General features: G+C 47.8%; 1 protein-coding gene across 5 annotated transcripts in view; it reads right to left on the bottom strand.

The window, feature by feature from the left end:
* The window catches only part of HNRNPD (heterogeneous nuclear ribonucleoprotein D), a 197,043-nt gene that overhangs the window by 89,913 nt on the left and 94,702 nt on the right, over positions 1-12,428 (bottom strand). For all 5 annotated transcript variants that reach the window (XM_069626153.1, XM_069626152.1, XM_069626154.1 and 2 more), the window contains exon 4: positions 7,213-7,344. In XM_069626153.1, coding sequence (XP_069482254.1) covers positions 7,213-7,344 — 132 coding nt within the window. The remainder of the gene's footprint in view (positions 1-7,212; positions 7,345-12,428) is intronic.

Raw genomic sequence — 12,428 nt, 5'->3', positions numbered from 1 at the left:
ACCCAGTGTCCAACAGGTGGGTTGGATACAGCACAATGTTTGAGGGTGAGCAATCAATGGGATTGACACCCTTGAAATTGCACCATTTATTTATTTTTATTTGCATTTTTAAAGTGCTCACACAGCCCATGGGCATCTAGGCGCCGTTACAGAATTTTTTTGTTTGTGGTTGTCTTAGTTGCTTAGTTATAACGCGCTTAAATACCCAGAGATTTCTAAGCGCGGACCCGGGGATCCAACCTGTGTTGCTTCGTGTCGTCTTGCTTCCAAGGCGAGCACGCTGCCACTGAGCTAGCCTCCCGGGACCAGAGACAAAACGTTTCCATTTGCTGGCATAGCAATAACGTGCATTAGGTTTTCTCGCTTCCCTGAGTATGTCCATGCACCTCTGAGGGAGTTGCAGCTGTCCAAACTCTATGATCTCAGGAGCCAGGCTGCTAAATTCAGAGTTTGTGGGCATGGGTGTAGGGTCTCCCCCTGTCCTGAGACAACAAGTTGTACGGGCAGGGTAGCTTGTCTGCTGGGGAGAGGGACATTTCCATCAGGTGAGCGAACCAGGTTTGGCGGGCCCACATGGGGGCCACCAGTATCATGGTAACTGGTTCCTGGTGCATCTTGTGCACTATCTTGTTGAGAAGGGGAGGGGGGGGGGGGAGCTTAGATAAATTTCCCCGACCATGTTATCCAGAGACCGTTCCCCCTTGGATCGGTTCTGGGAGTACGTGGAGGCGTAGTCTTGGCATTGGGCGTTCTGAGTAGCGAACAGGTCGATCCCTGGGAAACCCCATTCTGCGAAGACGTTGGACACAATGTCTTCGTGCAGTCACCATTCGTATTCTTCAGGCAGAGAAAAATCTCTGCTGGGTATGTCTGCTAGAAGTGGAGTTCCCCTGGAACATGTTGGGACAACAGAAACATCTTGTGTCTGAGAGTCCATATCCAAATGTTCTGGGAAAGCTTGGATAGCCCTGGAGAGCGAGTGCCCCCCTTCCCCCCGTTTCTTCAGGTAATACATAGCTGTAGTGCTGTCTGTTAGAATCAGCACCGTCTTCCCCTGCAGTTGCACCTGAAAGGCTTTCAAAGCTTTGAACACGGCTAACAGCTCCAGTAAGTTTATATGTTTGGACGCTACTTGAGGAGACCAAACTGTGTGCTGTCTGCTGAAGCAGATGAGCTCCCCGCCCTGTGAGAGAGGCGTCTGTCGTGAGAGTGGCTTCCACTGCAGGGGTGGTGAAGGTCTTCCCCCTTCAAGAGGTTTTCTCTTGACCACCACTGTAGAGAGAACGAGGGCTGGCTAGACAACTAACAGATCTTCCCATTTTCCGCTGGCCTGACACCACTGGCTGTTGAGCCACTCTTGCATGGGACGCATGCGCAGCTGCGCATGGGGAAGCAAGTATATGCATGCTGCCATCATCCCTAGCAAACGCATGGCTTTGTGTACCGTCACCTCCCAACTGGCTACATATTGAGGGATCTGAGAAAGCATGTTCTGAAACCTCTCGCTTGAGGGGAAGACGAGACAGTCTTCCGTCCGAATCAGAGCCCCCAGAAATTGTTTTACTTGGCTGGGGACTAAACTGGATTTCTTTTCGTTGATTGAGAAACCCAGGCTGAAGAGGAGATCTACTGTTTTTTGGGCGTTCGAAAAACAAGCGTCGAACGAGTCCCCTGTGATGAGCCAGTCGTCGAGGTATGGGTAAACTGGGACTGATAGTTTGAGCAGGTGTGCTGCTGCGTAAACACCCTTGGCACTGAGGTGATGCCGAAGGGGAGTACCTTGAATTGGTAATGTCTGTCCTGGATCATGAACCTTAGATATTTCCTGTGCACTGGCAACATTGAAATATGAGAGTATGCTTCTTTCCAATGTTTCCATGAAGTCCCCTTGTTTCAGCAATGGGATCAATTCCTGCAGTGTTACCATGTGAAACCTGTGGGGTTTTATAAACTTTTTCGCTGGGCGCAGGTCTAGAACAGGGCGCATGGTGAGATCCTTTTTGGGTACAAGGAAGTACACTAAATAAATACCCTTGTTTACTTGAAGAATAGGGACAGCTTCTATGGCGTCCTTTCCCAGCAGTGCTTCCACCTCTTTGATCAGGATCTCCTGATGGTCCGGTGAAAGGCGCCGTGAGCGCGGCGGTCTGAACTGTGGAGGTCGGGCGAATTCCATGCAGTAACCTTGGGCGACCATCTTTAAAACCCACTGGTCTGAAGTTATCCCCTCCCATGCCCTGAGGAAAGATGTTAATCGCCCCCCGACCGGGGTGACACGGGAGGGGACCTGGACTTGGTCATTTCTGACCAGAGGCTGTGGCTCCTCTGGGACTGGGGCCTCTGCCTCTACCCTTGCCGCTTTTCTGACCCCTTGAGGGGAGTAAGTGAGGCTTCCAGATATTTGATTTGTGTTGAAGTTACCTGTGCTGTAGTTTTGACAAGCACAGGCTTGCCCTCGAAAGGACCGCCAAGAGTTATTACCCATCTGGGAGGAGGGTTTCTGTGTAATTTGATGCAGAGACCTTCTAGTCTCATGCTCCTTCTTGGCCGTTTCCAAAGCCTCATCCACTGCTTTCCCGAAGAGGTTAGTCTCCTCAATGGGTTTTATTAATGAGGGTGGTCTGAGTCTCAGGTCTAAATCCTGATGTACGCAGCAAAGGGTGTCTTTTCAGTAGGGTCCCTTGAGCAAGAGACCTGCCTGCAGTTTCTGCAGTGTCCAGGATGTTCTTCACCACATTCTGGTGAACCAGTCTTCCCTCCGTTACAATGGAGAGAAGCTTTGACTTGGCGGGTTTGGGAACCTCTTGGAGGCCTTCCTGGAGCAAATTCCATTGGGCATCAGCATAGCTTGCTAATAGAGTAGTATTATTAGCAAACTGTATAGTGTAAGCAGCTGATGACGTGACACGTTTGTCTGGTGGTGATTCTCCCGTGACAAGGGGTACCCCCTGCTCTCTTTCAAGTGGTAGACACTACCAGTGAGTCTGGGATGGCGTGCCCTTTGATATATAGAGGGTCGGATGGGGAAGGGCAAAATCATGCAGGTGACACCAACAAGGGAGATACCCTTCTCTTAACAGAAGTAAAGGAGGGGGATGGATTGACTCGCCGGAGGTTTTACCTTAATGATATCCTCCACGAAATCCTGCTCAGGTACCGCCTCTTGAGTGGCAATTATTCAGCTGTTTTTTTCAACATGGAGTTGAATGCCATTTGGTCATCTACAGGAGTGGCCTGGCGAGCCAGGGCGGCCGGAGGAGAGTCTAGGCACAAAACAGAGTCCTGATCTTGCTGTGTCCATGGGTCCGGACCTTCCTGCTGGGGTTCCTCCCAGTTGTCCGTAGTATCCTGTTGGTCCTCATAGTGTTGCAGAAAAGAAGCTTCTTCATTATAGATGTCTCTATATGTGTCCATCTGGACCACGTCTTCCTGTTGGAAAACAGGAGACTGATCTTCCTGAATTTGAAGGTTAGGGTCTACCGAGGCCTTTTCGGGGGGAGGACGATCAGAAGAACTGATAATCTGCTCCAGCCAATCCATACACCCTTCACATTTTTCTGTAGTCCATTTAGAGGACCCAAACGGACCTACGTGAGGAGAAACGACGTTCTCTGCACTGCAGCATCGAAAGGAGTCTCTCAGGGTGTCGGCGAGAGGCTCTCGACTATCCTCGTAAGTGTCATCAGAATCGGGACCCCAATCCGGCAAAGTTTTTCTGCAGGTTTGTCCCATAACCTTAGGCGGAACCGGAGTAAGGCCCAACGCCACCGTAATTCTTCTGATGCCGCTTTCGATAGTCCCCGAATCGTCGTGAGACAATGGTTCTGATGATTTATCAGCAGGTATACCTTCTGTGGCGCTAGAGGGCCTAGCGGTCGGTTTTCTGGGTAGAGGCCAAGCGGTCAGTTTTCTGGGTAGAGGCCTAGCAGTCGTTTTCGGGCCTACTGAGGCCTTAGAGACCGTGGAAGCGTCGGGCTCCCGCGCTTCCAGGCATGTAGGTTTCGAAGTAGCGCCCTTAGCCGATTTAGATTGTCCAGTCACAAAACACTTCTGTGGATGCGGGGAAGGCTTTGGATCTGAACGATCCGAGGGAACCGGCACAGTTGTTGGCAGCCCTGTTGACGCTTTCACCTTTTTCGACGAAGACGTCGAAAATCGGCGTATGGGGTTGTTTGCCTAGTGCGATGCGCTTGTACGCCACTGTCGCCGGGTGTTGTCCCTGTAGCAATACCAGAGTCAAGCCTTAAAGGGTTGGGCATGGCGGACCTAGAAGCGTCTGCCTCGAGGTCTAACATCCGAAACTGACGTTTGGTCATCCGAAGTACCCCCGTCACTTTCAGCAGGTGTGGCGGTTCCACGCGTGACATACCGTACACGGCCCACCGCTTTACACAGCACTCCTTAAGGGTCTTAGGCCGAAAGAATTTGCACGCCGCACACCGCTTCTCGTCGTGCTCTAGGGGGAAGACAGTCATTACACGTCCTGTGTTCATCCTTCCAAGGATATCTGACCGTACACTTGGGGCAGAATCTAAAAAGGAGTCCTTTCCATAGCCAAAGGAAAGGATGACCAGACCAACAGGGAAAAGAGGGGAAAGGAGGAAAGACATACCGACAATATGGCCACCCCGACCCCACTTTCCCTACTGTATAGGTCGGCCAGAGGACCCGACCACGTGGAAAATCAGGCCGACGGATCTTAGGCGCCGAAATCCACAGCCATAGAAGAATCCCCCGTAGTCTTCGTCGAAGATGTTCTTGTTGGGCGAAGTAACTCAACGAGGAATAAACCGACAATTCGGTAAAGATAAACAATGTCTCTACTAAGAGCTCCGCTATAGGGCGACCAGTTATCTGGGCGGAAAAAACAATCTGAGGGACCACGGCGCGTGAGGGATTTTGGGTACACCACACGTCACGATAGGGATAGTGTTACAGACACGCCTATGCCGACATCCCCTTTCGGTCCCCGAAAGACAAGATTCAATACTATGCGGTTACCACTGGATGCCGGACCATATGCACAGCATGTGATTCTAAGCAGATTAACAGTCATCAGAAACAATCTTACCAGCTACAACTAAGGAAACACCACCCAGATCACCCTTAAAATCCCAAAATATCAAGGTTCCGGCAGTCCGGACCAGTCATGCCTATGGATATTGACCAGTGGATGACGACCAACCATCTCATCCTCAACCCTGGGAAAACTGAAATCCTGGTTTGCGGGAAAACAGCACTCCGTCCCCAAACGATTCAGTGGCCCAATCCCTAGGACTAGCACTGGCAACCTCGAACGTGGAGAAAGAAAACTTGGATGCACATTGACACAGACCTATCCCTCACCCAACACGACCTGCGTATCCAAAACCTGCTTGAACCATCTACGGATTCTCAGGTGTATTTTCTCTTAACTCACCTATCTCCAACGATTTTCCGCCATAAACTTAATTATCCTGTCCTGCCTAGACTACGCAAATTGCCTCTACCTAGGCGTGCCAGCGTTTCAACTATGGAAACAGCAAAGAATCCAAAAGGCGGCTGCATGCCTGCTCATTAACCTAAAGCCCCCCCCCCCAACCCACCCCAGCCCCTGGGAGTACACATCAGCCCCACACTAAAAGTCCTCCATTGGCTCCCAACTGGTCAACGCACTACCTTTAAGGCCATGTGCATCACCCACCGTGCCATCCAAAACACCAGCCTGGAATTACTTCAAGACAAAATCCTCCCCTACCACACCAAGGAATCTCACATCTCGCACAGCATATCGTCTAGTGGTCTCACCCCACAACTCCAGGCTGGGCGGGTCCTCTTTCTATGTCCAAGTGCCAATGATCTGGAATTCCCTACACATTCGCAACACTGAAAAACACCTGAAATTCAGAAAGGCCCTAAAAACAGGTCTCTTCCCAACTCCTCCCACTCTCTAAACTACACTGCTGAACCCAAAATCCCTATACACCAATCACAGAAGTGATGCCGGCAGCATTCGCTGCAACTAACCTAGACAAACTGTCGCCCCATGCACAACACTCCCACCCGACAGATACCACACGAAAGCCAGCAGCATTCGTGGAGGCACGCTACAATAAACCTTACACCTCCTCCAACTACAACATGGACAGCATTAGCATCGGCTCACCTGACAAACTACCGCCCCATGCGCAACACCCCAAACCCCCCCCCACCCTCCTCCGGTCGAATACACCAGGGAAGCCAGCAGCATTCGCTGTGTCACACTGCAATGAACCTCACACGCCCTCGTCACTCAGACTGTCACATCAGCGAGACCACGAATAATGAGACCATGCTGTCCACTGGACAAAGGACGCTGCAGCCAAACTACATCAAAGCATGCGGTACATATACCTTTTAAGCACGTCTGTGGACACATGCCGCAGGCACAGCCAAACATCCATGCACCGTAGAATGCAGCTATGTCTATGCCCAACCGGTCTAGCAGCACACAGACGTGGACACTGAAACACCTGACGTACCTCAACACCTCTGCCACTAGCATACAGTGACTACCAACGAAAAGAAAAATTTGGTATAGCTGGCCACACACCGAATCTTCAACAATAGCAGTCTATCGCATAACACCAACAGCACCCACCCACGTGCCTGACCTTTGGGTTGCTTAGTGGAGCCTAGCCAGCCACTTAAGTCCTAAGCCGGCGAAAATGCACACAAGCAAGTTAATCTAAAACTCTTACAACCTCCACCACATGGACTACGGTCACCGAGGGTGTTCCAACCACAAAGTGCAGTGAGGCCATACAAATGGGGAAAGAGCGCTGAATAAATAACCAAACACAATACCTTAGTCCTCCAAGGACGTTCACCTACACTCTTTCAGGCCATAGCCATGGGAAAAGGCGGTATACAAATGGCATTAGAGTACTCCGCGGAGCACACTTTAGAACAAAATCACTAGGCAGACATTTTTATTGCCAGAAAACGTACTTGAGAAAAGGAAAGAAACAAATGCAGTTAAGTGCCACTATCAAGATCTGCAACAGGACTAATAATGTGTTTAAATAGGGAAGCTACAAGATTAATGCACAATGCCAAAAGCCACAAAGGTTTTATCCCGTTAAGAGCAACTTCCTACCGTTTCAACACAGGTTAATCTGAAAGAAACCTACTTATGGCTCAGTACTAAGACATTTCACTACCTACTTTGAAGGGCAGTTAAAATAAACATACTTTACTGAGTCCAACGTTGTGGAATTTTTTCTCCATAACTTTCTTAACTGTTTCCTCATCTGTGAATGTGATGAAACAAAAACCTCGTCGCTTGTTAGTCTTGTTGTCCATGGGAAGCTCTACAGCTTCCACCTAGTGAGGAAAACAAAATTAAGCCATTAAGCATTTTACAAAATGTTGAATGTCGATACCCAAAGGGACTGTTCACAGTACATTTCCAGCAATTGAAGTAGCTTTGTAAAGAGGGATCAAGTAGTGGGGTGAGATCGACAACACAAAACATTTAAGGTTTTATAACATCTAATGGGTTGCACTCTCCCTGCTGCAAACACAGAAGGATAAGGATTTTTTTAAAGCCCCAAAGCTCCTATAGCTTGCGATAAACACAAATAAAAGAATGTTTAAGGCAGAGTTCAAGTATTGTTTTATTACGCTTAGTACATTTCCCAACTTTTAAAAGGAAACTTAATTCGTAGCAGGATTCATTTGACCCTCAAAAAGGACTCTTAAACAATCACGTATGCAGTCAATGCTGGTAAACACAATCTGGTAAGCGTACAATGGCAATGTGTTCTACATCACTTGTTACAAAGCTCCCAATACAGAAAAGCTTAAATTTGGTAGGGTAACACCCACTTAAAGAATTTGGGAAGGGGAATAGCATGTGCCTAAATTGTGGCGGGACATTAGTGCATTACACAACATTATATTTACCCCTAGCTAGCCAGGGTAAATATGGAAAAGTAAGTAATTCTCCAATATATCAATACTGCATTACTTGGGACCTTATACCGATAAATTCAAGCTGGAAAAATCTACGCTTTTGGCCATATCTTGTTGCACAGGCCTTAAACCCACATGCCTGAAAATATATTGCATGCAGCCTGGTAGTAGGGAAAGTAGATTTAGAAAAGTACATGTTTTTGAAACAAGAGCTTTTTTTTTTTTAAAACAAAGTGAAGAGTCTGAACCTCCAGTGCTGAAAAACCAACATAAACACACGGATCTAAATTGGAGAAAGATGTTGCAGCCTTGACTCTAGTACCGCTACGCTTCGTCACCAACACGGTCCGACTTCAAAAAAAAAATCTCCATGATTTGCTGTAGAAACTATGTAAATTGTGTTATGGGATAGAAAGGAAGTAAAAGGCTGCGCTCCAGAAGCATATTATGTTCATGTTGCCAATGAAACTTGCACATGGGGCATCTTTCTTCGTGGCAAGAGTGTATTTGATGGGTACTTTGTGAACAACGTCTAAAGAGAATGGGCTAAAGGCTGAGACGACTGGGTTGCTTACCAAGTGAGGTCCCATTCAACAGACAGTGGTTTCCTGGCCAACAGGTTACTTACTGCACTCACGACAGACCAGCCCGACAGTTATCCTCCTCAGCCAACCATCTCAATATCAGTCTTTCAGTCTCCAGATGGCAGACAAGGACAGCAGCTTCTTTAGTAGCGCTGACATATGTAGATTAATACACTCCTACTGAGAGAAACCACAAAATCCTCATCCTAAACCAGAAGACCCAGGCTGTGAACGAGGCTAGGGTAGGATTTTTCATAAACATTCCTTTTAACAGCACACCTTGAAAAGTGACTGCAGTGGACTAATTTTGCCTCCTACCCCTTAAAGTCTCCATGATAGCTTGTGTTGGAAAGTAACAGGCAAAGAAGATAAAGGAACAGCATTTTTCCTTTTTGAGCATTGTGCAAGGATATCACAATATAAGGTATTAACTTGTGAAATTAATCTGGAGTCTCCCCAATATTGAGCATGCAATTAGAATATAAAACATTTGCAGAAACTTGGATTCAAGGCCATTTTTTAGGCGATCTAGACTGATCCTGGTGGTAGGTCAAGTGGTCTCTCTCAAAGATTACCTCAGGGATCCAGCAAAATATTCCTGGCATAAGCCCTTCAGTGGCTAGTGTATTTAGCTGCCCTTGCTTTCTAGAACAAGGAGCACCAAGCTGCACCTCAGTGAATCCCCAAGCAGAAACCAGTCTAAATTGCTTTTATTCCCATGCAAAGGAGACATGGTTTAGCAACTCAAACTGGACTGCTACCAATTGTAACTGGCCAAAGACCTACTTGCAGATTTAGGTCAGACCTCCTGCATGGCTGACAAAAAAAAAAAAAAAAAAAAATCAGTTACCTGACCTAGTCCTTGAGCACCCACCCATTGATTGCCACTGACCATGCCAATCAGTATGGCCATTCCAACCCACTACCTGCCCAAAACAAATCTTTGTGGGATCTCTGATCTTGCTCCATTAGCAGTAGCTTGCCAGCGTTGGTTTTCTGCTCAGAGTTAATGGCTTAATTGCAGCTGTAAATGGCTACTGGTGTAGTATAAAACATTTTAACCAATTTCGGCTACATGCACTGGGGTCCTGTTAAAAACAGACCATGACAAAGCCCACCTTGCAGACGGCTTGACATTTTCGACTATGGAGAGAGAACCATGATAAATGGGTAGTGTTTTTTGGGATGCCATCCCAGGAAGACTTGCTCTCTAACCTCTCGCTCTGTCATCCTCCTCGATCTTACTTCTGCTTTTGACACGGTGAAGCACAACATCCTGATCACCAGTATCGGAGATACCCCGGGCATCACGGCTCTGGCATGGCTATCCTCTTGCCTCCTGGACTGACCTGGTTCAACTTAGGTCCTTCTCCATCACTCTCCATGTGGTGTTCCCCAGGGATATATCCTCTCACCCTGGGTTTTCAATGTCATTCTGGCCCCTTTGGCCCACCTTATCTCCATCTTTTCCTCTGTGTTATGCGGATGACACGCAGTTCTTTCAGACTCCCCTCGGCGGCACTCCTCGCTCATCCCAGACAGTCTCTCCGTTCTTCTGGCATGGTACGCCTCTAATGATCTTTGCCTTAATGCCAGCAAGAACGAGATCATCCTCATTGGGAGCCTGGCTCCCGCTTGTCCCCCTTTCACTCTGGACAGCCTCCCTTGGTCCTGTGCTCTCACCCTTTTGTGAGGCAAAAAAACTTGGGGTCATCTTAGACTCCACTCGCTCCTTCTCTACACACATCACGGACATCTCCAAAAAGTCCAATTTCCAAATGCACCTCCTTGGGAGGTATTCTACCTTTTCTCACCTTCCTCCCAAGCACACCGTCTCCAGAGGCATGGTTCTCTCTAGGCTTGACTACTGCAACAGCCTCTTTTCCAATCTACCCAACTCTACCCTCCACCCTCTGCAACTCTTCCAAAACAGGACCGCATCTCTCCGCCTCTGAAATCCCTCCACTGGCTTCCGGTGGTTGCAAGGATCCAGTTGAAGACCCTCTGCATCGTCCACAAGGCTTTCTGGGGGCCGGGGCCAGTAGCATCTCTAACGCTCTGTTCCCAAGTACCTTCCTTCCAGAGCCCTCTGCTTGTCTACTTCCAATTCCCTGCAAGTGAATCTACTTCCAATTCTCTGCGGGTGAATCACTTCTCCAAGCAGAGACTGGGTGGTAGATCTTTGCTCTGCAGGTGCCTCCCTCTGGAATGGCCTCCCTGCCACTCCGCCTTGAGCCGGACCTCCTTAAGTTCTGGAAACTAAAGGCCTCTCCCCTGCCAACCTTTCCCCTCCTCCTTTTCTCTTTGACTTCCCTCTGCTATCCTTCCCTTCCTCCTGCTCAGTTACGTTGACTGGCTGCCTGGTGCTCCTAAGTCATAGGACACCCTCCTCCCACCAGATGTCCCCCGGTCCAGTCCCTAGCACTGGGCCCTCTTGCACAGCCACTTGGCCTTCCTTACACTTAATCCAGGGCACGATTACACTTCTCCCCTGCGCACTTGCACGATCTAAATGATACTGGGCCTAGCAAGATAGTTGGTCTTGTTCTCCCCAGTTTTCCCCTCCCTGCCTGGTTGCACCTTGAAACACTTGTGTATAGACACAATATTATAAATAACCAAATCAGTATCAAACTTGCTCCAATTTTTTTTATTTTAGACGAGCAGGGTGCTGCAACCTACATAGACCTTTTGTTTACATCAAAGCACCATGGGTTGCACTAGAGTTACCATAGCAACGATGAGGGACAAGTCGGAAATGCCAACAGATATCCCAACCTGGCCCTATACTTGGATGGCAAGTTCTGCCACCACAAGCCGTGCTCGATCACAGGTTGGGAAAGGGACATTATTGGCCATAACCGACACTCCCTCACTCATTTGAGAGGAAGCCCCAATGCTGTGGCGGATTACTATGCCTCAGCTCGTCTTTTCTGCAACTCTTCAGGAAATCAACCATTGCGTCACACTACCCCACCTTTTCCCCAGTTCGGATGGTAGCGGTTAACGCGTATCAGGTTTCCCCTCAATTTACAGTGTTATAAGATTGGGTACTCCCAGTTTTTTGTTGTCGGGGGGGGGGGGGCACTATCAATGGGAGACTGATACGTTGAGAGCAAGGAGTGATAGGTCGCCTTCCCCTACCTAGAGACCCTGAGTCGCACAAGGTTATATCCAAGGTAACCTCATGTGATTTTAAGGTTACACATACCACACCTAATTCACACAAGTATATTGCTTTTTACTTTTCAATTTATTATTCAAATAATGAGTATATAAAAACAAACCTAAATATATAAAAACAAACTGTGCTAATCACTTACAATCTAACTGGTGAAGGTCCACCAGGCCTTTCAGGATGTCAAAAACCATAGTGAATGGTAACGGGACAGAACAGTATGTATTACTGTGAGTATGTACGCATATGATTACACGGAAGAGTCAAAATATATTGTGGTCTCCCAACTTCTAATGTATGCCTAAAAGGTTTTTTAACCAGAGTGAATGATCTAATATTATATTTTTAGTTTATTAGTCACTCTGTTTAGATTGACTTGCATTAATGTAGGGTAGCTGCGGGTTATTTAATACATGCCAGCTTTCCTATTGCAATTTATTCAATATGAGAGGTAGGAATCGGCGAATACACAAGTTCCTATTAACAAGTCGACATATGTTTCGGCCTTTCTGACTCATACGGGACTCTCTCTGGTGCCGTTGGTCTGGATGTTGATAATGGCCGTCTTCAGGACAGGGGCAGATTTGAACTTTTCCGTAATAAATACTTTCCCATTAGTAGAACATCTGAGAGTTTCTCAATTTCTTTGGGTCGTATATGGTAGTAATTGTCGGCAATTTCAACAGGTTCCTACAGGAATGCCATAAATTTCATTTCATGCACTGTGTCTT

This window comes from Ambystoma mexicanum, chromosome 6p (assembly GCF_040938575.1).
Source record: "Ambystoma mexicanum isolate Mex_15411 chromosome 6p, UKY_AmexF1_1, whole genome shotgun sequence".
Taxonomy (NCBI): domain Eukaryota; kingdom Metazoa; phylum Chordata; class Amphibia; order Caudata; family Ambystomatidae; genus Ambystoma; species Ambystoma mexicanum.
This window is presented reverse-complemented; position numbering and strand designations above follow the sequence as displayed.